This window comes from Hyperolius riggenbachi, chromosome 4 (assembly GCF_040937935.1).
Source record: "Hyperolius riggenbachi isolate aHypRig1 chromosome 4, aHypRig1.pri, whole genome shotgun sequence".
NCBI classification, from domain to species: Eukaryota; Metazoa; Chordata; class Amphibia; order Anura; family Hyperoliidae; genus Hyperolius; species Hyperolius riggenbachi.
Window position 1 is genome coordinate 391,541,330 of NC_090649.1, and position 25,275 is coordinate 391,566,604.

The 25,275-nt window shown below is 45.3% G+C and overlaps 1 protein-coding gene across 2 annotated transcripts in view; it reads left to right on the forward strand.

Annotated features, from left to right (window-relative positions):
• The first annotated feature begins 5,179 nt into the window (after positions 1-5,179).
• Positions 5,180-25,275, forward strand: part of HNRNPLL (heterogeneous nuclear ribonucleoprotein L like) — a 62,129-nt gene continuing 42,033 nt past the window's right edge. For both annotated transcript variants that reach the window (XR_011019436.1, XM_068232206.1), the window contains exons 1-2: positions 5,180-5,424; positions 23,940-24,061. Coding sequence is in view for 1 of the 2 variants with exons in the window: in XM_068232206.1 (XP_068088307.1) it covers positions 5,266-5,424; positions 23,940-24,061 (281 nt within the window). In the remaining variant the exon portion in view is untranslated. The remainder of the gene's footprint in view (positions 5,425-23,939; positions 24,062-25,275) is intronic.

A 25,275-nucleotide genomic window follows, 5' to 3' on the forward strand; every position in this document is an offset into this window, starting at 1 on the left:
TGGCTGGTCGATTGATGTTACTTCGACGTCAGATTGAGGGTAAAGGACGCTGGACCTTTGAGTCATGTGAGTTTTGTTCCTCACTGTAGGTGGGGGGGAGTTATGACACGTACAAGTCCAGCCTTGTGCAATTTGAATAAGGCAGTGCCTTCTTAGGCAGGGAGAAGTTTTGGGCCAATTCATATTTTGCCCGCTCTCGGCAAGCCCGTAGGTAATATCAAGAACCCGAATGAATATTCATAATCAGCGTAAGTGTGTGAATCTGCTAATACCAAACACGAGGAGCAGATATTACTCATAACCCATTTTCTATTTGACCCCCTTGCAGCCTGGGTTTGGAAGTAGCTAGCTGGTCCAAACTCTTTCAGCACCTGCACCAAGTTGAACCTCAGAACTTGTGCACTTTTAAGTGGCCTAGGAACTTCCTATGCCATAAATTATGAGGGAAATATGGAGAACATATGAATATTGGGTATCTCAGGGCCACATGGGGGTCAGCTGGGAGATGGATTCTTTTGATCCTTCAGCTGAGGTAATCCTGAGAGACCCCCTGGGGTTGGCTCTTTTCAAGCACAAGGAACTGAGGAGACACCAAGTCTGGATGAGGACAGTGGAGGTGTGAGATTTCTCTCTTTTGGGCCTGGTTTCCTGGGCACTGAGGTGCGAAAAGCTGTAATTAGGGCCAGTGTGTGCTAGCAGGCAGAAAGGAGAGAGGGAAAAAATCTAGTGCATTTAAACCGAAATTTTATTTTTGGTGGTTTTGTAAAGAGGCTTGCGTTTGTGGCTTCATGACGCATTCGATATGTTATATCGACGGCGTCACAGGGGGCCTGGCGGTAGATCGAGGGGACGGAAAGAGGACCAGGAAGGCTCTACAGCAGTGGTCCTCAAACTAAGGCCCACGGGCCGCATTTGGCCGCCGAGGCTTTTTCACTGGACCCCCAAACACAAAATGTATAACTTATAGATGTGGCCCACTGCACCTTTGAATATTGGCGGCCCGCATATAGAATATGTAGCAGTGCTGGCCACCAGCCAGTTACGGCACTGTCGCCATACCCCAGGGATTCTCTCCTTTTGTTTGCTCCTCTGATCTACTTTTTCCAAGGTGGTCCTTGTGAGACATCCAAATTAGCTGCAGAGCCGTCGAGCGACGCAAAGAATGTGGCAGCTCCACTCACATAGCACTTGGATGACCCCTCAGGACCCTCCACTATGCTCTATGTAACTATGTAATTTGCTCTTTGTATTGTGTACTCGCTACTACATGTAATGTTCTCACTGCTTTGCGTTCTGCTGTTCCATCACCGATCCTGTATGTGCCAAAAATAATTCCGGGTACAACCCCAGTTGTACTTGGCGGAATAAATGATTCTGATTCTGATTCTGAACACCCAGCCATATACTGTAGAAGCCAGCAAGCAGTCATTCGCTGGCTTCCAATCCTGTTCTTCATCAGGTGACACTGCTGTTAAACAGGATGGCAGGTTGTCATCTGGGTATACTTTACTGTCTGGTGCACAAAGACGTTCTTCGAGTGCCACATGACTGAATGGCTGCTGCTGGAAGTTCTCCTCCGGGGATTGGGGGGGATCAATACCTAGATTCAATGTAATGTTTTTCAACATCATTTTATGTACTGTATGTTCCGGCCCCCCGGAAATCTGCAGTATGTTGACCCGCCCTTGACTGAAAAAGTTTGGAGACCTCTGCTCTACAGGATCCAGAGCATTTCCTCTTCTAGGGTGAGTATGTCATTTGTATTTTCTCAGGGTGGTTACAACCTACAGGTATCCTTTAAAAACTGACGTTTGCATTTGTGCTAAGCTTAATGTGAACCTGAGGTGGTTCTTGGGCGGGGGGGGGAGATGGGACAGAGGCATGTTCTCTGTCTCATGACATGCCCCTGTGTCCCCACACTATCGCTCTTCTTTCACCCCCCGCTATAGCCCCTTGAGATTGCCGACATTATTTGTCGCTATCTCTGAGGTAAACACAGGGGAGAGGGATTCCCTGTTCAAAATGGCCGCCAGTGGCGTTCCTATGGTCCCTAGCCGCATCTCCTGTCGCTCCCCCGCCTCCCTGCGCGCTGGTGAGAGAATGAATCTCTCTTTCCAGCGTCGTGACCCAGAGGTCACGAAAGTAAAAGTGGGCGAATTGTGGCCAACAGGAGCGGCGAGGAGCGGTGGTTTTTGAGGCTACTTGATCCGCTCAGCCCCCTGGATCAAGTAGCCTACTTTTTATTTTATTTTATGAGCCCACCTCGGGCTCTCTTTAAATCTAGTGGTTATCAGACCTAAACTAAAACTGATTATGTCTTGCTAAACAATTAACATTACATTTTAATATGAAAGCCTGAATTTTTTTTAAAAGTATAAACATTAATGTAAACTGAACCTGAAGCGAGAAGTATGCGGAGGCCATCATATTTATTTCCTTTTAAACTACACCAGTTGCCTGGCAGCCCTGCTGATCTTTGGCTTCAGTAGTGTCTGAATCACACACCTGAAACAAGCATGAGGAAAATCTTGACATTTTTGTCAGAAACAACTGATCTGTATGCTTGTTCAGGGTGAATGGTTACAATTATTAAAGGCAGAGGATCAGCAGGACAACCAGGCAACTGTTGTTGTTTAAAGGGAAGTAAATATGACCGCCTCCATATGCCTCTCATTAAGGGCTGGTTCAGATGGACGTCTGGCGAGCTTTTGCCAGACGTCACATTCTTATGCTTACTTTTGAAGACTTTTGCGAGGTGCCAAGCATAGTCTGGACCCCTAGCTGTGTGTTACTCCTGTTGTTTTGTTGCCTGATGAAGCGGGATTGTGCCGTGAAACGCGTTGCCAGTTATCACTAGGAGTATGTGAATACATTTTATTAACTATATCGACAGACAGCATCGTGTCTGTTTGGAGTGTCTGGTCCACCACCGCCTCCTGAACATTTTTAGATGATTTTAGCGTATTTTACTCTTTTGGCGCCTCTGTACACCTCCACAAAATTGTTTGAAGGGAAGTAAATATGACTGCCTCCATTTGCCTCGGGCCCGTTTCCACTATAGCGTTGCGGAATCGCCGGCGAATCACCGCAGGAAAATCGCATGCGGGTGCGATTCCGCATGCGTTTTTTGCCGCGATTTTGCATAGGTAAGGGTGATGCGATTTTAACCATGTCACTGCCTGTGTGAATTAACATGGGTACCTATGCGAAATCGCATGCGAAATCGCGGCAAAAAACGCATGGGGAAAACGCATGCGATTTCCCTATTAAATACATTGCGTGCGATTCGCCTGCATTCCACACGCAGTCGAATTCTGAGGCCCCTACCCTGCAGATTTTTTCTGCACAGAAAAACGTGCAGGAAAACGCACAAGTGGAAACAGTCCCATCCACTTGCACTGGCTATGCGAATTCGCATGCGGGCACCGCATGCGAATTCGTGATAGTGGAAACGGGCCCGGACTTACGAGGCGAAATTAGGAAAAAAAGTTAATCACCTGCCTCATCTTTTAAGGCACGGAGGATCCCGTCCGCGCCCTCCGTGCCGATCCACCGGGTCCCCCCGCTCATTAGCCCCCCGGGCCGGCTCCAAAGCATTGTTGCTAATCATATCAGGGCCGTGCAGCTTCTCTTCCTGCAGTGTGGCAGCGCAGTAGACGCGCAAACCCTCCCATGTGCAGTAAGCCAGAGATGCTCTTGTACAATCAGCTCTGTGCTACTGCGCATGCACGGCCGTGTTCTTGCGGCTACAGCACCGCCGTGTTCATAACAGAGGAGGAGCATGGCCACGATCTGGAGGGGAGCTGTGCTCAGTGATGGGGGACGTTGGTGCACCAAGGGAAGTCTCAATAGGATCCCGAGGCTTCCCTCTCTTCTGGTTAGGATCTCATTTTGATCCCAAGCTTCGGCTTCGGATCACTTTCAGGCATGGAACCCACTACAAAACGCTATCGCTAATCGCAATCGCTAGTGTTTTGTATGAGCAGTTTCTAAGCGATTTCATCAGCGTTTTCAGGAGAGATTTTAAAAAGCATAATTCATTTGCCAGCGGTTGTGTAGCGATTAGCGTTTTTAATTCTGATTGGTCCTTTCAATTAATTTTAATTTTGTTACAGTGTGCAGTAATGTAAAAACGCTTGCAAAATTGCTCTGTGTAGGTTTTGATGAGCGATTATGCCAGCGTTTATATACTTTGCATTGAAGAAATGCTAACGCTAATCGCTAACGCTCAAAAATGCTGCATGTTCTGAGTTTTGCGATTTGGTAATCGCAATTGCTCCAGTGGAATTTGGACCATCCATTAACAATAGTTGAGCATTTAGGGAAATCGCTAGCGGTTTGAATCGCTCCCTAAATGCTCAGAAAATCGCTCTAGTGGGTTCCAGCCCTTAGGGCCCGTTTCCACTAACGCGGAAACCGGGCCGAATCCGCAGAGTTTCCCCGCAGGCAAATCGCTTGGGGAAACTCTACCATAGGAAATAATGGCGCCGCTGGCCGAATCGCTTGCCCTAGCGATTCGGCCGCCATTGCCTACAGTTTTCGCACGGGAGGCAGTGAATCCCATAGCCGTGCATGGCATGGCTTCTGGGATTCGTCTGCGTTCCCGCAGACCCGGAAGTGCCGCCGCGCGTCTCCCAGCCGCGCGTGGTGGCTAGTGGAAACAGGTCCTTAGTGATGGTCATGTCTAGAACTCATGGAGATGCATGCAGCTTGTTTAATCAGCTGATAGGTTTGCAAAGCTCTGATTTGCTATGATCACATCCTCCGGCATCTCCAAAATAGGGGATCCCGGGACACCGGAGCTGCGGCAAGGGACAGATCAGCTGCCAGTGGCTGGAGGAAGCCCCAAGTACGTAGATCTCATTTTTTTCTACCTCGGACATGTCCTTTAATCCCCCCAAAAATGAAACTATGAAAGAGCAGTTAGGTAATGTTGTATTTTCTATTTATAATGCTGTGGGTGCAATATTTTCAAAGGGTTATTTTTTTTTGTTTGGTTCCTCTTTACACTACTAAGTGCAATCTTTATAGCAACGTGTCATGCAATGACTACTCCATGGAGTGTGACTGCTGACTGATGCAGAAGGGAATGGAACATGCGCCGTCTTCCCTGACTATCCCAGGAAAACCAGTCACTGGAAGTCCATCCCTCGCACTAGCCACCACCCCATTCGCAAGTCTCCGCCCAGCTCCCATTTGGATGAACGTTGTCTGACTCTGTACTGTCAGCCTGAGTGTAAAGCGGCGGACAAAGGAGCTGCGGTAATGTCGTCTTCTTCCGAGCACGAGCAGTACGAGGAAGGGGAATATGAGAGCAAGGCCAAGAGGCTGAAGACCAGCGAGGAGGACGGAGAGATAGAGTGTGCGACGGAGGAGGCCGAAGAGGACGAAGCCTGTGTGTCTGTTGCCTCTGCGGGCTATGGGGTAACTGCAGCCTTCCATGCATTGCATGCCTCGGTCTCTTGTATGTACAGCAGATCGTGCTGCACGGGAGCTTATCACTCCAACACAAACCAACGTGCCTTTATCAGAAGTGCGACCCCTCCCCCGCTCACTGGATAGATGGGTGCTATTGTATGTGTGGCAGCAGAGTGGAGACAGTCCCTCTCTGCTGGGATCTGCATGGCCAGGGCACTCTTGCCTTACCTTGCTGATCACCACCATATAGTGCTGCAGACAGTGATAAGGGCTCTTCGCCTCTCTTTTATAAGGAATGCTGGGTTGTGCAGGGATTACTACACATGAAGTGCTTTTGCTTTGTTTTATCTTATGTAGCCAACTCGTGAATGCTAGCCAACTGTGAGCCTGGTTAGGCGACCATTCAGTTTTCCAGAGGAACACTTTTTTGATTTTTTTTTTTAATTAGCATATAAAAGTGCCCATTAATGAGCTTAGTTATTGTAATATTATACTTTATAAACTGCTAACAATTACACTTGAAGGGACACTTCACTGAAAAACAAAATTGCCCAGTTTCTTACCTGATTTCCTGCTTTCTGAAGTCCTTCTGCTCTCTTGCTATGAGTCTGCACTCCGCCATTCCTCCGCTGTCCCCCTGTGTAAGTTGGGCTGGCGCTCCCGTGACCGTTCTGCGGTGGTAGCAATTATTGCTTACTACAGGAGCGTGTTGGAGGGGGAGCGCAGCATGGGGCCACACATCTAGCTTCAGGTGGCATGAAAAAGTAACCAGGTGGGAAGTGATGGGGAAATGCAGGCCCGATGCAACTCTGCTTACAGCATTGGAGGAAGACGAGGATTTGAGCCGATGACAACCGGGTGCTCACCACAATTTGCCGGGTGAAGCAATCAGAGTTGGTGGTTTCATAAACTGAGGAGTGAGATGACTTGTTCTCACTCTATAGCCCTGCAAGGGCTGTGGAGTCTGAGCAATTTTGGGTACCTGCAGTCGGTGGTTTCAGAAATTGGGAAGTCGGAGTTAAGGCTCATACAGACATCAGACTATAGTCTTTGGAAAATGAAAGATCACAGACCAATCTTACCACCCTTCATGTAGTATGAGAGCCATACTCTACCCAGTTTTTTCTATGGAGCTCCACTCCACTCCAGAAAAAAATCTTTGCAAGATGCTGCACACACAGATGCTGTACAGACACAAAAGATCAGTATCTGCAAAAGATCTGTTCCTGCCAAAAATCCATTCCTGCAAATTGCAATGATAGTCTATGAGATCTGCAGATCATCATACACACATGATTTAACTGACATTCATCTGCAGATCAAGCAATCATCCGCAGATCTGAAAATCCATCCTGGTGGATCTGATCTGCAGATGAATGTCAGTTGGGTTTCTACATTCTAATTAAAGGAAAATGAAGATCAGTGGGATTGGCAACATTTCAGACAAATTTGATCTAAGGCCCGGTTCACATTAGCGTTCCCTGTCCGTATTCGCCGGGCCGGATACTGTACAAACGGAACGTACATTCCACATAGCAATGCAAAGGCTATGCGGACGTTCACACGCGTCCGTTCCGTACAGTACGGGACCGGATCCGGACTCCGGAGGCTTTTCCAACATGCGCTATTTTTTGAGTCCGGCCCATGTACCCGGACCGGATCCTGACTGCACCATCCGGATATAGAAATTAATGGGGAACGGAAAGCACAGAACACACTGGAGACAACCACCGGACGTTCTACCCCACTTCCTATGCGTAATTTATAGCGGCCATTTCGGATGGGGACACATGGGCCCAGCGTATCTGGAGTGGAGCAGCAGTGACACACGTGCTGGAGCTATTTGGCAGTATGTCGGAGGTGGAGGTGAGGCCTACAGCGGAGGACCTGATTCTACAGGTGCACCTTCTGCAGACCCCAACAATTTTATGGTAATTTTGTTTATTTTTTACCCCACGGATCCGGATGGCAGCCTGATGCAAACGGACCGGATCGGAACCGTACGGTCGGAACCGGATCGGAACCGTTCTGATCCGGTCCGTTTGCATGCCAAAACGCAAGTGTGAATGGGGCCTAATTGTATGCAAGGTTGTCAGTTTTTTGAGGAGGCGGGGGTGAACAGGATTGTGCCATTCATATTTTTTTTTCTTTTAACATTGATCACTTAATAATGTATGTCTCATTGAAGAAAAAAATATTGACAATATATATTGATCATTTTAAAAAAAAATAGATCAGAGAACACTAAGGGAGGGATCACGCTTGCGTCTTTGGAAACAGACAATTCCTTGTCAATGTTTTTCCACATGCTATGTGTGTTTGTCTGCAATTGAACCCAGTATTTATTTATTTTTGTATGCAGTTGCCAGGGAATTTTAATGATGAATCGCGTGCGAAAAATATTGCAGATTGTATCTCTTTTTAAAAGTTATAAAGGATCACAGATGGCTCCTGAAAACGCAGTGGCTCCATAGGAAAGACATACATATTCACATGCATTGTGGCAAAACGCCTTTGATTTCAACAAGTGTGACCCCTGCCTAAGGCTAGTTTCACACAGGGATGCTGCATTGCACTGTGCCTATAGCTCAACCAGTAACATTTGTGGTGGGATGCAAAGTAATGCGCACAAAAAGCAACTGACTAATGTTCGCTTTCAAGTTCTGCATTGTATCTTTTGCATTGCACCACAACTGATGAGGTGTCAACTGTTCGTAGACCACATTACATTGTGCAAAGTAGCGTCCATTACAACACAACTGTCATTATAAAAGTATCCTAAATCATTGCTAGCCACTTGCCAAGATAAGCAAACCTTTACCTTTTTGAGACAGCTGCCAATCTTAAGCTAGCTATGCCCGGTTTGTTAATAGCCCAATCTGGCTATGGGTCAATTGGGTGTTAATTATTAATGTACTACCTTGACCCCTGAAATTCCAAATTGATCAAACCACTGCCCTCTAACTTTGAAGTGATCTGTGTTGTCAATTCCCCACTAATTTCAGGAAAACTCCTGCTACCTCCGATCACTCTGTTGACTAACAAACTGTCTAAAATATATCGCATTTGTAAATTACGGAAGAATAAGAAATACTAGGAGGAGGTCCCTGCCCTTGTGAGCTTACACCCTAGTGCAGGGGTCTTCAACCTTTAAGACATAAAGAGCCACTTGGACCCGTTTCCGAAAAGAGAAAAAAAACTGGGAGCCGCAAAACCATTATAAAACAAATCGTTAGCAGATATGACCCCCATATGCACAAATCGTTAGCAGATATGACCCCCATATGCACAAATCGTTAGCAGATATGACCCCCATATGCACAAATCGTTAGCAGATATGACCCCCCTATGCACAAATCGTTATCAGATATGACCCCCATATGCACAAATCGTTAGCAGATATGACCCCCATATGCACAAATCGTTAGCAGATATGACCCCCATATGCACAATCCTTCAGCAGATATGACCCCCATATGCACAAATCGTTAGCAGATATGACCCCCATATGCACAATCCTTCAGCAGATATGACCCCCATATGCACAATCCTTCAGCAGATCTGACCCCCATATGCACAATCCTTCAGCAGATCTGACCCCAATATGCACAATCCTTCAGCAGATCAGAAAAGAAAAACCCATTTACTCACCTAGTCAGAAGACCTCCTGTCATGATCTCCTCCTGTCTCGACCTCCGGTCCCGACCTTGTGGCGCGCAACTCCCACGATCCTCTTCCTACGTCACGTCCTGCCTACATTACACTGCAGGGCTACGGGAAAATGGCCGCCCGAAGCCCTGCACTGCACTGGTCCGGCGGCCTCTCTGATAGGCTGCCGGCCAGCGACAGCACACGTCACATGCACAGCCACTGACACTGGAGCCGCCTAGGAGCCGCGGCGAAGGTGAAAAAGAGCCGCATGCGGCTCCGGAGCCGCGGGTTGCAGACCCCTGCCCTAGTGGGTGGTGACATTAGGGAAAGAGACACAATGGTTAGTGGATGAGGCATTGAGATTCCTCCTATAGCAAAGGATAGGCTTGTCTGAACAGGTGTGTTTTGAGAGTGTTTTTGAGGCCCCTTGCTTACTGACATTGGTAACTTGCTTTGCGTTTCCCTTTCTTACTGCAAGGTGCCGCAAGTGCAATGTAAGTCAATAGAGCCTTGCAGAGTTAGTGCAGTGCGATGCGCTAGGAGCATCTGTTCAGTCTGCAGCATGTTACCACTTGACGTTTGCGGCAACGCAGTGGTGCCAGAAGTTATTCAAGTCCATGCTGATGCAGGTTTTTTGAAAATGTGGGAGGCAGTTCGCATATGTAGATGCCAATTTACTCGGGATGCATTTCGTGTTTGCTAACTATAAATTGGCTCTTTGTGGCAGAAAGCATGGCTGCAGAGCAGTCATGGAGGGCGACGTGCGCCACTAAATAGCGAGGCCACCATATAGCAACTGAGCCCCACGATAAAATATTGTGGTGTCACTACTCATTCCATCCACAGGAAGTAAACCAGTAGAGCACTGTTTTTAAAGGGTAGTTTGTAACCAATTGCCTCATTAACGCACTATAAAGCTGGTGCCTACAATTGACGAAATGTGTGGTGCGACAGGAGCATTGCACCGCAATCGCACAGATCCAGTGTAAAACCAGCCTTAGAGGACACCAGAGCTGAAGAGATTAGGAGAACCGGGGGGAGCAGGCATGTACCGGGAGCTGTCCTGATGGCCACCGCTCCACCGTTCTCCTTTGCCTCCCTTTCATAGCTAAATGCAGCCTCTTCTGGGTCACCGGAGTCAGGCATCAGTCCTACAGTGCACGACCTGGAGCGCTCAGCGAATGATGTAATTGTGACATAATGCGCATATCGCTCGTGCGCTGCAGGCCACCCGCAGTTGGGCCTGCGCACTGATGTCCGACTCAACCGATCTGGAAGAGGCTGCCGGGTGGGATCTAGCTATGAAAGTCGGGTGACAGAGGAGGAACGGGAAGCGTTGGCCATCAGGACCGCTCCCCGTACATGCCTGCTCGAGACTTCACCCCCCCCCACCCCCTCCCCTTTTCTCCTAATCCTTTCAGCGTGGGTATCGGTAAAGGTTTCCAGGCTCGGTGCACGACACAGGCTGTGGTAGTGTTTCAAAGGAGAGGTGATGCTCATGAGAAGTCCTGGATGCGCGAGTAAGAAGAGGTGACAAAGTTAGAATTCATTTGATTTGGCCCATTTCCAAGATGCATATATTTGGTTAAAATTTTTACTGTAAAAATTACAAGCATCTCATTGGCTATCTCTACCCATAATCTATTGCTTCTTTATGGTGATAGATCAGAACAGTAATTCAGCCATGTGAATCTAGTGAGGAAACTGTGGAACCTTGTTTCTCTGCACCAGGCTGTACAAACCAGCAGCAGCCAAATCAACCGATTCCAATCTGATTTTGCGTTGCATCTGCTGATATTCTCTTATTACTACAGCAAATATAAATGAACACTGATTTTAAATGACACTGGGCTGTTGTCAGGCCTGCTTAAAGGGGCACTACATCGAAAAATTTTAAAATGTGCAAACAGACAAATAAGAAGTACGTTTTTCCCAGAGTAAAATGAGCCATACATTACTTTTCTCCTATGTTGCTGTCACTTACAGTAGGTAGTAGAAATCTGACAGAAGCAACAGGTTTTGGGCTAGTCCATCTCTTCATAGGGGATTCTCAGCAAGGCTTTTATTCTGTATAAATATATTCCCTGAGAAGGATTTAAACAAAGATGCTGGCCAGCTTCCCTGCTCCCTACACAGTTTTTGGCAGTTTGACAGAGCAACTGCCATTCACTAAGTGCTTTTGAAAATAAATATATCCCTGAGAATCCCCAATGAAGAGATGGACTAGTCCAAAACCTGTCACTTCTGTCAAATTTCTACAACCTACTGTAAGTGACAGCAACATAAGAGAAAAGTAATTTATGGCTCATTTTACTCTGGAAAAACGTACTTCTTATTTGTATAAGTTTGCACATATTTTAAATTTTACAGAATTTTTTTTTTTTTTTTTTGCTGTAGTGCCCCTTTAACGGCTCCATGTAAGCTAATACAGACTAGCAGACGGTTAATGCCTGTCTCTATAGGATCATTAACACCCTGCAGCTGATTCAGCGATGTGTTGCCTAGGAACATGTTGTTATTATACGCATTGCTATGTTTGTACTGTAGCTGTTTTCAGTTTTCTGAATGGAGAGAGGTGTATAACATTCCACAATGCAACACAAAGGACTTTCTTGTTTGCTGCATCTGTCTACAGCGTGTTTTACATTTAGCCACTGTTTTTAAATGCAGTTGAAGGCTGTCCCTAGTGTAAAAGGTTCTTTGGGACATTGCTAGGCAACACAGCCACATCGTTCTTCTCTTTGTGATGCATCCATTCCTAACACTGTAGCATGCTGAAAAATGTTAAACTATCAGCATGTTTGCAGCCAGTCCACACCTCATGGCAGCATGACCTGCAACACTGCCAAATGTAGGATGTAATCACCCTTATCTGATCTTACTCAGTGCAGCCACAATGTATCCTTTTCAGTGCACCTCTTTATTTTACATCCACACACTGTTCGTTCTTTACTAACACTTATGTACTTTATGCATATTTTCTAGGTCCTTTAACTTCATGAGCTCTTGTTTTCAACATTGTGTTTGGAATAAAACACTCTTGCATTTTAACGCAGCAGGGACAGCTATACTGTCCCAGGAATAAAAAACACATTTATAAGTAGATAAACACTTGCTCTACTTGCATAACATATGTATTGTACTTGTATTGTCCACGTTTTGATTTAAGTGAATTTTATTTAGTAATCCTCTCCTAGGAACTGCACTGTCATATCTATGCTTTGTAAACACATGTGAGCACAGCATAGATTGTATTTCATCAGCTTTTGCAGAGCAGTGAGGTCTATTTCCCTTCTCAGCCTCATTCTGTCACACTGAACTGCCCTTAGCCAATCACTGAGGAGCAGGAATGTCAGATGGTAGATGACAAGCTTCCCTCTCCCTGGCAATTTAGCAGAATAAAGCCAGGCTGATTGAGATAAAATTCATCACAGCATACAAATTTCTTGATTATATTGGAATGCTTGCAATGCAGACCGCATGTAGACTATACTAGTGACCTCAGCTCGTTTGAAAACGGTCTCTAGGTCTGTCACCACCGCGCGCACCCGCCGCGCGCACACACCTGCTCACCCGGCCGGCCCTGCATCCTGTCCCAACGGCTGTCAGTGCAGTAGCCCAAAAGCTCTGACACACAGACAGGACGCAGGGACACTTGGAAATTATTAGGTAGGATAATAAACACAGAGCAGTGGGTAAATGGAATTTGATTTTGTGGCTGACAATCCAGCTTTAAGGACAAATATTCAAATTGGCAGAGACCTATGTGTATATGTTTATTATTTCAGTTGATATACTTTTATGCATATTTTTCATGCTTCTCAGCTTGTAATGTATAGGTGTACTCCTGTGTATCTCATGCAATGCGGGGCACAGGCAGCTGGTGGAATAGCTTGCCAGTCTTGCAGCATGTTGGGTACAAAGGATCATCTTGATGATATGGGGAGACAGTTCCTGGTTAGTTAAAAAAAAATAGAAAAATAATAATACTCAGATTCTGGTTGTCCTTTGCTGATTAGAGGTAAGCTGAGCTGTGCAGACTGTAGAGAGAAGTAGAGGAATTGCCAAGTCCTCTCAGAATAGCGCATGTGCTGCCTGGACTCTGGCGTGATAGGAAAGAGGCGGTCATATTCACATATGCCCCATGATGGCTGTGGTCAGGGTAATATTTAATCAGATTTAATGACAAGCTACATATTGATCACCTAGGCCACATTTTACTCCAGCTGTCAAATGCTTTTCTTTTTGCTAAGCAGTGTTTCTGTGCACAGATCAAGCAAAGGGTTCAGATTTGAATGACACCAGGATGCATAATTGGTGTCACAGATGTGTTTTCTTAGTTTGATCACATAGAGAACGGCCACACAGACATGGAGTATGTAGTAACTCCAAAGCCAAACTGCTACAGTGTAGCATAACATTCAATTTAAAACTTGTCTTCCAAATCTTTAACTATTCATCTATCCAGTCTGTCTGCATTTGACCCAAAAGTAAAGCAATGTCATCTGTGATACGCAATTTACTCTGCAAAGCGCTGCAGAAAATAATTAATAGCATTGTTATGCCTGTTGGTATAGCAGAGACTAGTCTGACCTAATTAACTTATTTATTGTTTTGTGGTACTCCAGGCCAGCTGTCCATCTTTCTGTTTCCTGTACATACACTGCATTCCAGGCTCTTTGTGATTGTGCAGAGCAGCACATTCTTATGTCTCATCGCTTGTAACAACTGCTAAGCATGAGTTGCTCACTCAGCTTGTATAATGCCAATATTTATCATGTGTTTTTTTTTTTTTATAATATTTTATTATTTATAAGCAGTTTTACTGAATGCTATGGATGTTTTAAAATTAAATCGTCGATAAAATTCTTGATTAAACTTGACCAAAGCTGCTGATAACTTTCCATATAGCAACAGAACGCGTCGCCAGCCTGCAGGCTAGTGATGCCTCTGTACAGCCTTGGCCCAGCTAGTAGACATGTCTTGTATGTGTATATTGCACATTTTCCACTGTACACACAAATGAAGGCCCAGACCCGCTATTTGTGGCCATTTAAGGTGAGAATCTAGCATGTGTACATGTGTCCCCCAAGGTTGCTTAAAGAGAACCCGAGGTGGGTTTTAAGAATGCTATTAGGACACAGGCTGGTTCTGCATACAATGACCAGCCTCTGTTACTATACTGTGCCCCCCTTGTGCTCTGCTGTCCCCATGCTAGCGACATTTTTTTGCATGAAAATTTTCATGTGTAAACGCTAGGTTTTTTTTTCCTTTTGACATGTGAAAATGAGCGAAAAACATGGGAAACCGCCATGTGGCATCTGAATAATTGTAGCACTGCTGTCCAGATTTTTTTTTCTGCATGCGATTTCTGTATACAGAGGTAAGAGGCCCATTGAAATGCATTACTATGTGAATCTGTGTGCATAAAATGTGCACAAATTTGCATGTAGTGTAAACAGGCCCTTAGACTTCAGGTGTCCTTTAAACTCAGTTTTATTCCACATGTGACATTGCTTATCTTGGCGCAGAAGCAAAAACCTATTTCTCTTGAGATACCACGTTATTTAAAGAGACTCTGTAACATTAAAAAGATCCCCTGGGGGGTACTCACCTCGGGTGGGGGAAGCCTCCGGATCCTAATGAGGCTTCCCACGCCGTCCTCTGTCCCACGGGGGTCTCGCTGCAGCCCTCCGAACAGCCGGCGACTGTGCCGACTGTCAGTTCAATATTTACCTTTGCTGGCTCCAGCGGGGGCGCTGTGGCGGCTTTCTGTTCCGAACTACACGGAAATACCCGATCTCATTCGGGGCCGCTCTACTGCGCAGGCGCAGGAAACTTGCGCCTGCGCAGTAGAGCAGATCCGACGGCGATCGGGTATTTCCGTGTAGTTCGGAGCCGACAGCCGTCAGAGCGCCTGCGCAGGAGCCAGGAAGGTAAATATTGACGTCACCGCTGCACGGACTCCACGGAGGGCTGCAGCGAGACCCCTGACGGATGGAGGACGGCGTGGGAAGCCTCATTAGGATCCGGAGGCTTCCCCCACCCGAGGTGAGTACCCCCCAGGGGATCTTTTCATGTTACAGATCCTCTTTAAATTATGTTAGTATAGTAAACTGAAATGCAGTACAGAGAAGTTGTGGGGTTTGTTTCTCCTTTTTTTTTTTTTTTAATGTGTTAACCATGATTGGTATTAATCTTCTCAGGGTGTTTTTTTTTTTATTTTTTTGAGGGAGGATTTACTCTTTTGCTTGCCAAGCCCTTAAAAACACGCTGTGAAGAAGGTTCCCAGTGCATTAACTATTTTGCCTTATTGGTAGCTCATCTTTTTTACTCATACCAAGCACAGATGTCCACATCTTAAAGTGTACCAGAGCTGAGTACTAATAAGTTTGATACGTACCTGGGGCTTCCTCCAGCCCCATCCGCATGGATCGCTCCCACACCACCGTCCTCAGCTTTCTCCAGCTCCGGTACCTACCCTCTCCAGCGACTGCTGGGGAGATGAGTAAAGAGCGCACTTCTCTTGCGGCAGACTGGCTACGACTGGCTGAAGTTCCTGTAACTTGGGCGGAGGTTCACCTTCCAGCAGGATAACGACCCTAAACATAAAGCCAGGGCAACAATGGAATGGTTTAAATCAAAACATATCCATGTGTAAATCCAACCGAGAATCTGTTGCAGGATCTGAAAACTGCTGTTCACAAACGCTCTCCATCTAATCTGACTGAGCTGGAGCTGTTTTGCAAGGATTACAGTCTCTAGATGTGCAAAGCTGGTAGAGACATACCCTAAAAGACTGGCAGCTGTAATTGCAGAAAAAGGTGGTTCTACAAAGTATTGACTGGGAGGGGGGGGGGGGGGGGGAGCTGAATAATTATGCACACCCCACTTTGCAGTTGTTGTTTTTTTTGTGTGTTCTTTGGACTTCATGGTGTTGTTGCTCCCAAAATTCTCTAAGACAACCTCTGAGGCCGTCACAAAGCAGCTGTATTTGTACTGACATTAGATTACACACAGGTGCACTCTGATTAGTCATTAGCACTCATCAGGCAATGTCTATGGGCAACTGACTGCACTCAGACCAAAGGAGGCTGAATAATTACGCACACACCACTTTGCAGTTATTTATTTGTAAAAAAATGTTTGGAATCATGTATGATTTTCGTTCCACTTCTCACGTGTACACCACTTTGTATTGGTCTTTCACGTGTAGTTCCAATAAAATTTATTCATGTTTGTGGCAGTAATGTGACAAAATGTGGAAAACTTCAAGGGGGCCGAATACTTTTACAAACCACTGTATTTAATTTTTTTTCTTTTCAGCCCAGCTCAGTGTTAATTTTCCCTCCTTACAGCCACAGCTTACTGTCCCTGGCATAGCAAACATTATCCAGACAACAGGCTTAAAGTGTACCAGAGATCAGCGGTTAAAAAGATTTTATACTCACTTGGGGCTTCCTCCAGCCCCATGAGTACGGATGCGTCACTCGCCATCCTCCTGGGTGCCTCCGTTAAGTCGCAATAAGTTCCGATTAATCCTGCTCAGTCGCATCAGGCGGCTCTTCTGCACATGCACGGCCCCTCTTTGCATGCGCAGAAGAGCTGACTGACACAACTCAGCAGTATTACCGAGATTTATTGCAGCTGAATGGAGGACGGCGAGGGACGCGAATATGCAGTGTGAAACCGGGTTCTTATCAGGAGATATCCATATTCTTCTTTTTATTATTATTGTTGGTATCTAGTATTTATATAGCGCCGACATATCCCACAGCACTGTACAGAGTATATTGTCTTGTCACTTGTCCCTTGTCCCTCAGAGGGGCTCACAATCTAATCCCTACCATAGTCCTATGTATATGTATATCGTGTAGTCTAGGGCCAATTTAGGGGAACCAATTAACTTATCTGTATGTTTTGGATTGTGGGAGGAAACCAGAGTGCCCGGAGGAAACCCACACAGGCACAGAGAGAATATGCAAGCTCTGTGCATATAGTGTCCTGGCTGGGATTTGAACCCGCTAACTAAGGCTGGTTTCACAGTGGGACGTTAAAGTCCCACGTTACAGCAGCCAGTAACGCAGCCTAACTCACATCACTGTAAAATCAATGTGCTGTTCACAATGCACACGTTGCGTTACATAGTAACGCAGCACGTTTAAACAAAGTGCTGCATGCTGTACGCTATACTGGGCTAAGCCACGTTAGACTGTTTGCACATGCTCAGTAATGTTGGAGGAGGAGGTCTCCCCCCCCCTCCTCTGCAGCCAGCCACATGGCTAATTAATATTCACTGCACTGTGGTGACTCTTGGTGGGACTGTAGTGTTGTCCGGATCATGTTCATTTGATCCGGATCTTTTTTGTAAGTCGAATCATCCGGATCATCACAATGAAAGATTCGGTTCACAGTGGATGTCTGTATGGAAGAAACAAGAACATACAGAATATGCAGGATATTCTCAAAAAATTAGCATACTGTGATAAAGTTCATTATTTTCTGTAATGTACTGATAAACATTAGACTTTCATATATTTTAGATTCAAATACACACAACTGAAGTAGTTCAAGCCTTTTTATTTTAATATTGATGATTTTGGCATACAGCTCATGAAAACCCCAAATTCCTATCTCAAAAAATTAGCATATTTCATCCGACCAATAAAAGAAAAGTGTTTTTTAAAACAAAGTCAACCTTCAAATAATTGTTCAGTTATTCACTCAATACTTGGTTGGGAATCCTTTTGCAGAAATGACTGCTTCAATGCGGCGTGGCATGGAGGCAATCAGCCTGTGGCACTGCTCAGGTGTTATGGAGGCCCAGGATGCTTCGATAGCGGCCTTAAGCTCATCCAGTGTGTTGGGTCTTGCGTCTCTCAACTTTCTCTTCACAATATCCCACAGATTCTCTATGGGGTTCAGGTCAGGAGAGTTGGCAAGCCAATTGAGCACAGTAATACCATGGTCAGTAAACCATTTACCAGTGGTTTTGGCACTGTGAGCAGGTGCCAGGTTGTGCTGAAAAATGAAATCTTCATCTCCATAAAGCTTTTCAGCAGATGGAAGCATGAACCCACTTTTGAACCAGAAACAGCGGCAGAAGTGCCTGACCTGGGCTACAGAGAAGCAGCACTGGACTGGTGCTCAGTGGTCCAAAGTACCTTTTTCGGATGAAAGCAACTTTTACATGTCATTCGGAAATCAAGGTGCCAGAGTCTGGAGGAAGACTGGGGAGAGGAAAATGCCTGAAGTCCAGTGTCAAGTACCCACAGTCAATGATGGTCTGGGGTGCCATGTCAGCTGCTGGTGTTAGTCCACTGTTTTATCAAGGGCAGGGTCAGTGCAGCTAGCTATCAGGAGATTTTATAGCACTTCATGCTTCTATCTGCTGAAAAGCTTTTATGGAGATGATTTCATCAACTGAACATAATTATTTGAAGGTTGACTTTTTTTTTTGTTTTAAAAACAATTTCTTTTATTGGTCGGATGAAATATGCTAATTTTTTGAGATAGGAATTTGGGGTTTTCATGAGCTGTATGCCAAAATCATGAATATTAAAACAATAAAAGGCTTGAACTACTTCAGTTGTGTGTAGTTGAATCTAAAATATATGAAAGTCTAATGTTTATCAGTACATTACAGAAAATAATGAACTTTATCACAATATGCTAATTTTTTTAGACGATCCTGTACAGTGCAGGGGAAGTCCTGTCCTGTTAGTCATTTCACCAAGCCTGCTTCCCTAGTAAAATGATTCGGTTCAAAGATCTGGATCTTTTCAATGATCTGATTCAAATGATCCGAAACCTTAAAAAGATCCGGACTTCCTATCACTAACCTGGAGCTGCTGCTTTGAGAGCTGCATAACGCAGCTCAATCTGATGTCCAACTTCAACACCACCATGCGTTGCGTTAGGGGCACGTTATGCGACCATAACGTCCCCTAAAACGCAACGTCTTGGTGGAAAAGTAGCCTAATACACCACCGTGCAGCTCTGTGTACAACTGTCCTCTCAGTTCTGAGATGTGCATTTCAGGGGTTTGTTTCAGTCTGAAAAACTACTTAGACCACATTTAAGTGCAGAACAAAGTACAATATGCACCTCAAGTGTGAGTTATTGCTGTAATCAGCACTTCAGATCACAAAGTATGGGGTGAGGGAGATGTTTATTACTAAAGGGTTTCTGGAGACATTGAATGAAGGATTTGAACTAGATTTGATTGTAGGTGTGAGGCTAAGATCGCACTGTGGTACAAGTGGGGCCTGGCTTATCCTGGGCTTATTGTTCTACACATTTCCTTTTATAAAACGCTTGCAAACTGCTGTGATGGCAGTAAATGTCTCATTGTCAACAGATGAGTTCTCAGAAATGAAACCAGCATTGCTCCACCTGTTAGATTAGTGAATAATTCCAGAGATGTGCATGAAACTCGCATAGCTGTACCATGTCTTTCACTTCTGTACAGTCTCTTACAGTCTTTTTTAGTGTTTGGTCTTTCCAGTGTGACAGGTTTTTTTAAAAGGGGGAAAAATGTGATTCTCACACACGCTCACCATAAATAATCCTAGGTAGGCAGGGAACACACTTGACTGTTTACGTGCGCATTTTCTGCACAGGAAAACTGATTCAGGGCTCAGCCACACTACAAGCGCTTTTCTGAGCACTTTGTGATTGGCGCTTTTAAAATTTCTCCCATTCACTTCCATTAAAATCTGGGTAAAACCGCCTCAATTTTTTGTGTGTGGGATCGCAGCGATTTTTTTTAACCGTGATTTTAATGAAAGTGAATGGGAGAAATTTTTTAAAAAGCCCAGAAAGCGTTAATCAATCACAAAGCGCTCAGAAAAGCTCTTAGGGCCTTTTTCCACTACCCTGCGATTTGATTCTGATCGCAAATCGCAAGGTACATTAAACTAATGGAAACTGCAGCGGCAATTTCCATTAGTGCGATCCGATTGCGATGCGATTTTGGTCAAAACGCAATCATCGTCCTTCCGCGTTTTTGGATGTAATTGAGCTTTACTATGAGTATGGTAGTTCAATAACAATCGCATGGTGGGAATTGAAACGCGATCGCATTTCATAGTGGAAAAGAGCCCTTATAGTGTGGATCCGGCATAAGGGGTCGATCACATCATGACGCGCTTCTGTGCGCATTTGGAAGCGCGTATGATGTGTGGCATACATGAACGATATAGACAGCCCTTCTGCCGTTCACATCATAGGCACTGCACAGCAGTATGATGCGCTTGCATCCTGCTGCATGCGTTCTGTCCATAAGCACAGCGCTGACCCATTAACTGTAGAGAATGGGATCCGCAGCGCATAGTGGTGCAGATAGCTTGCGATCCTATGTGTTCTGATCACATGGCCGTCTGCACATCATGATGTGGTTCAGCTCTTAAACTGAAAACTTTTGTTAATCAATGGGCTGGTTCACACTTAATGATGCATTTTTCACACGCAGAAAAAAAACTGACACCCTGCAGGATAATACTGCACATTTTGTCAGTTTTCTCTATCAATTACATTAGCTGCTGTGAAAAGTGGGTTTTTCTGCATAGACACACTTGGTGTGCAGTGAGCACACACAGAAAACTAAAAGACAAGTGTGTCCCGTCTAATTTGTTTAGGTTGCGTACCCAAATCCAATTTTAAGTGGTCAATTTCACCACTTCCATGTAGTATGAGGGCCCAACAGGTTTTAGCATACTATAAACAGTGTGTAGGTAAGCCTTCAAACTACATGGAGGTGGTAAAATTGGTCAATCAAAATTGAATGTGTGTATGCACTCTCAGGATGAAAATCTACCGGGACTGCAGATAGTTATTTCTTTTGTAGTCCTTGTAGCAGGGCAGCCCCAGTTTATCCTCCTCAACCCCCCCCCCCCCCCACACACACACACACACACACACACACAAACATGATATGACCCTGAAGAGGTAGGATAAGCAATTCTTTGGAAAAATGTATGACATAAAAGTGCTCCGCTCTAGAATGTTTGCAGTTAGTCTGTAGTGCCTGTTGTGTTCTTTCCTCTGTTGTTCTGTGAGCAGAGCTATAGAGACTTCTTTACTGTTGTCGTCTGGTTACAAAGCATTTCAAAGTGAAATAATACATGAAGCAAAAGAAACTGAAATATTGCAACTATTGGTAATTGTGTAGTAAAGCTGTCACTGCATTTATAGTAAGTGCTAATGGCAGAATGATCGGCTGAAATGAAATGTCTTTGTGCCGTTTTGCCTTTGCTGCCATGGTAACAGAGTACACATGTGCTGCAACATTGTTGCATTGAACATCACAAAGGAGCCATGCCATTTTTAATACATGGATCACACAGGGCAGCACGGTGGCGTAGTGGTTAGCACTCTCGCTTTGCAGCTCTGGGTGCCTGGTTCGCATCCCAGCCAGGGCACTGTCTGCATGGAGTTTGTATGTTCTTTCTGTGGCTGTGAGGGTTTTCTCTGGGCACTCTGGTTTCCTCCCACATCCCAAAAACATACAGATAAGTTAATTGGCTTGCCCCTAAATTGGACCTAGACTATGATACATACACTACACGATACATACATAGATATGTGATTATGGTAGGGATTTGATTTTGAGCCCCTCTGAGGGATAGTTAAGTGACAAGACAATATATTCTGTATAGCGCTGCAGAAGATGTAAGTGCTATATGAATACTAAATAATTATTAAATACAACCCATTAGTGAATGTTAAGCAAAAGTTCATCTCATTTCCAAGAGCTGTTAAAATTCTCTGTAAAGATTACTCAATGTACACTTGAGAAAGGCCTCACAGGCCTAAACAGCGGACTGTCATTGCTGTCATTTTAAGCTGTGATGTTTGATAAAATATAAGAGCTATCTTTAGGCCCCATTCACACTTGCGTTTTGGCAAGTAAACGGACCGGATCCTGACCTGATCCTGATCAGAACCGTACGTTTCCGATCTGGATCCGATCCGGATCCGGTCCGTTTGTATCAGGCATGCATCAGGCTGCCATCCGGATCCGTGGGCAAAAAATAGTTAAATTTAAATACAAAAATGTTGGGGTCAGCAGAAGGTGCAGCTGGTGCACCTGTAGAATCAGGTTCCTCCACTGTAGGCCTCACCTCCACCTCCGACATTCTGCCAAACAGCTCCAGCACGTCTGTCACTGCTGCTCCACTCCAGACATGCTTGGCCCATGTGTCCCCATCCGAAATGGCCGCTTGGATACGCATAGGAAGTGGGGTAGAACGTCAGGTTTTTGTAGGCAGTGTGTTCTGTGCCTTCCGTTTCCCATTGGTTTCTGTGTTCCGGATGATGTTGTCAGGCTCAGGTCCGGCTCCGGTCCGGGTGCGTGGGCCGGAGATCCGGACCCAAAAAATAGCGCATGTTGGAAAAAGAGTCCGGATCCGATCCGACTTCGGTACGGAACGGACGCGTGTGAACGTCCGCATAGACTTTACATTGCTATGCGGAACGTACGTTCCATTTGTACAGTATGCGGTCCGGATCAGATCCGGAAAATCCGGATAGCGAACGCTAATGTGAATCGGGCCTTACATTGGTGTGGTGCCGACACTCTGTGGATATTGACTATTGGGACACTTTAGTGTGAAGGTCTGGGCACACACCTGAAGAATCAGCCATTGTGGGTGCTCCCGCTGATGATTGGTCAGGTATCCAATATTTCTGTCTGGTCCCATGCAGAGTTCCTGTTCAGCTCAGGGAAGTTGATGGTCATTGTAGAGCAACAGAGCAAGTATGACAGTCTCCCGTCATGGGAGACAGTAGTCTTCTATAGAGACAATATAGCTGGAAGTTTCTGACTGGAAGAAATGGCTTGTCATCAGTAACATAATTGTATGTGGTAGAAACCCATGCAATAAAGGGATACTGCAGGGGGGGTCGGGGGGAAATGAGTTAAACTTACCCGGGGCTTTTAATGGTCCCCCGCAGTCATCCTGTGCCCACGCAGCCACTCACCGATGCTCTGGCCCCATCTCCAGTTCACTTCTGGAATTTCAGACTTTAATAAATTCTAACACTTAAAAAGTTAAAACCAGCAATACTGTGCATGAAAACCAATGACAGTGCACCAACCTAGTTCATAACTAGTGTGTCAGGAGCATTTGTTTTATGCATTTAATGGCATTTATTTCTAAGGTGCTCTGTGCCCATAACTTATAAACTAGGTTTGAGTGCTGTCTTTTTGTTTTTAACCAAGGCTTTGGCGTCAGTACAAAAATCATTCGACTCCAACTCCCTCATTTTATGAAATCACTGACTCCAATTCCAGGTATCCAAAATTTCTCTGACTCTTCTACTCCGACTCCTAACGGTGCCCATTAACAGTACAATTTTACCTTCATAGTCAATTTTTCGACTTTATGATTGAATTGTATAGAAAACTGTGTTGTGTGTGGTGCAAATTGATGTGAAACGATTCTTTGATCGATTGGAAAAGGAAAAATCAATTTGAAAGTTGAATTTTATGATTTAAACGGAATGTAAAACCTTCTTAAACAGTTCCGTTAATGGGAACAATCAATAATTGCCATCCAGTTAGTTTTGATCGTCCAAATTGCGTCAAAAGATTGCATCTGAAGGAAAAATTGTACCACCTTTAATCTAATACTTACTAGGGCTGCGGAGCTGGTACAAAAATCATCCAACTCTTGACTCCTCAGTCTATGATACCTCCAACTCCAGGTACACAAAATTACTTACTCTACAGCTCTGTTTTTAATTTTTTTTTTCCTAATACTTCTGCCATGGTTCATTGCATAACTTGTAACTTTTTATTTTACTTTAGGAAAGCTAAAAGAATGTTGCATTTCTGAGACATTTTCTATTCCTGTGTTTCCCCTTAGGGTGGAGGTGGTGGGAATCATCACAAAGTATCTGTTTCCCCTGTGGTTCATGTGAGAGGCCTCTGTGAGTCGGTGGTAGAGGCTGACTTGATGGAGGCGCTATCAAGGTTTGGGACAATATGGTAAGTCCTATTCTACTTCATACAAAAGTTGGATCCTTGTGGTGCTGCAGTTAAAGCAGGACTGTAACCTTTTTTAATATATTTGCTGGTATACATTTAATAGCAAATATCAGCTACATGTAAATAATAATTTTTGCTAAAACCAAACTCTGGGCTCAGTTAGGCCCCGTTCACACTTGCGGTTGTCTGCCAAACGGACCGGATGACCTGACCGGATCCGGACCGGATCCGGATCGAAACCGTACGGTTCTGATCCGGATCCGGTCCGGATCCGGTCAGGTTGCATCAGGTGTTCATCAGGATGCGATCCGGATCCGTTTGGCAAAACCTACGTAAAAAACAAAAAAAATGTTGGGGTCTGGGAGGTCAGCAGAAGGGGGACCTGTGGAATCAGGCCCTCTGCTGTTTAGCACTCACCTCCACCTCCGACATGCTGCCAACATCCTGCCAACATCTCCAGCTCGTGCTGCTCCACTCCAAAATGCTTGCCCATGTGTCCCCATCCAATATCGCTGCAACAATCCGCATAGGAAGTGGGGTAGAACATCCGGATTTTCAGCCAGTGTGTTGTGCGCTATCCGGTTCCCATTGCTTTGCATTGGCCGGATGGTGCAGTCCGGCTCCGCCCCGGATACGGCTGCCGGAGGAGCCGGACCAAAAAATAGCGCATGTTGGAACGGACGCCGGAGTCCGGATCCGGTCCGGCTCCGGTCCGGACGAAACGGACGCATGTGAACGGCGGCATAGACTTTCATTGCTATGCCGTGCGTCCGTTTCGTCCGGTCCGCATGCGGTGCGGCTCCGGCACGGCGATTCCGGATAGCCACCGCTAATGTGAACCGGGCCTTAATGTCGACAAGCTGTTGCCATGTGTCTGCCAGGGCTGCTTCCTCTCGCACCTCATGATGGCTCTGGAAGGACAAAGGCAGTGAATTGCTGGCTTGTGCCTTAGCAGCACATTGTTGTGTGTTTTTTTTTTTTTTTTTTTTTTGGTTGTTTTTTTTTTTTTTGCGCAGAACCAGACTGGGCGACCAGCATTAGCCAGCACAGATAGACAGACCTGGTTACAGAGAGCACATGGCTAGAAGCAGCCACATCAGTTGTCACATGATCACAGTATTCAGTAGATTCTAAGGGTGTAATGATTTTTTCTTTCTGAATTTCACACAAAGAATAGATGAAATTGCTTGACGTTATTCAGAGATACTCCAGCC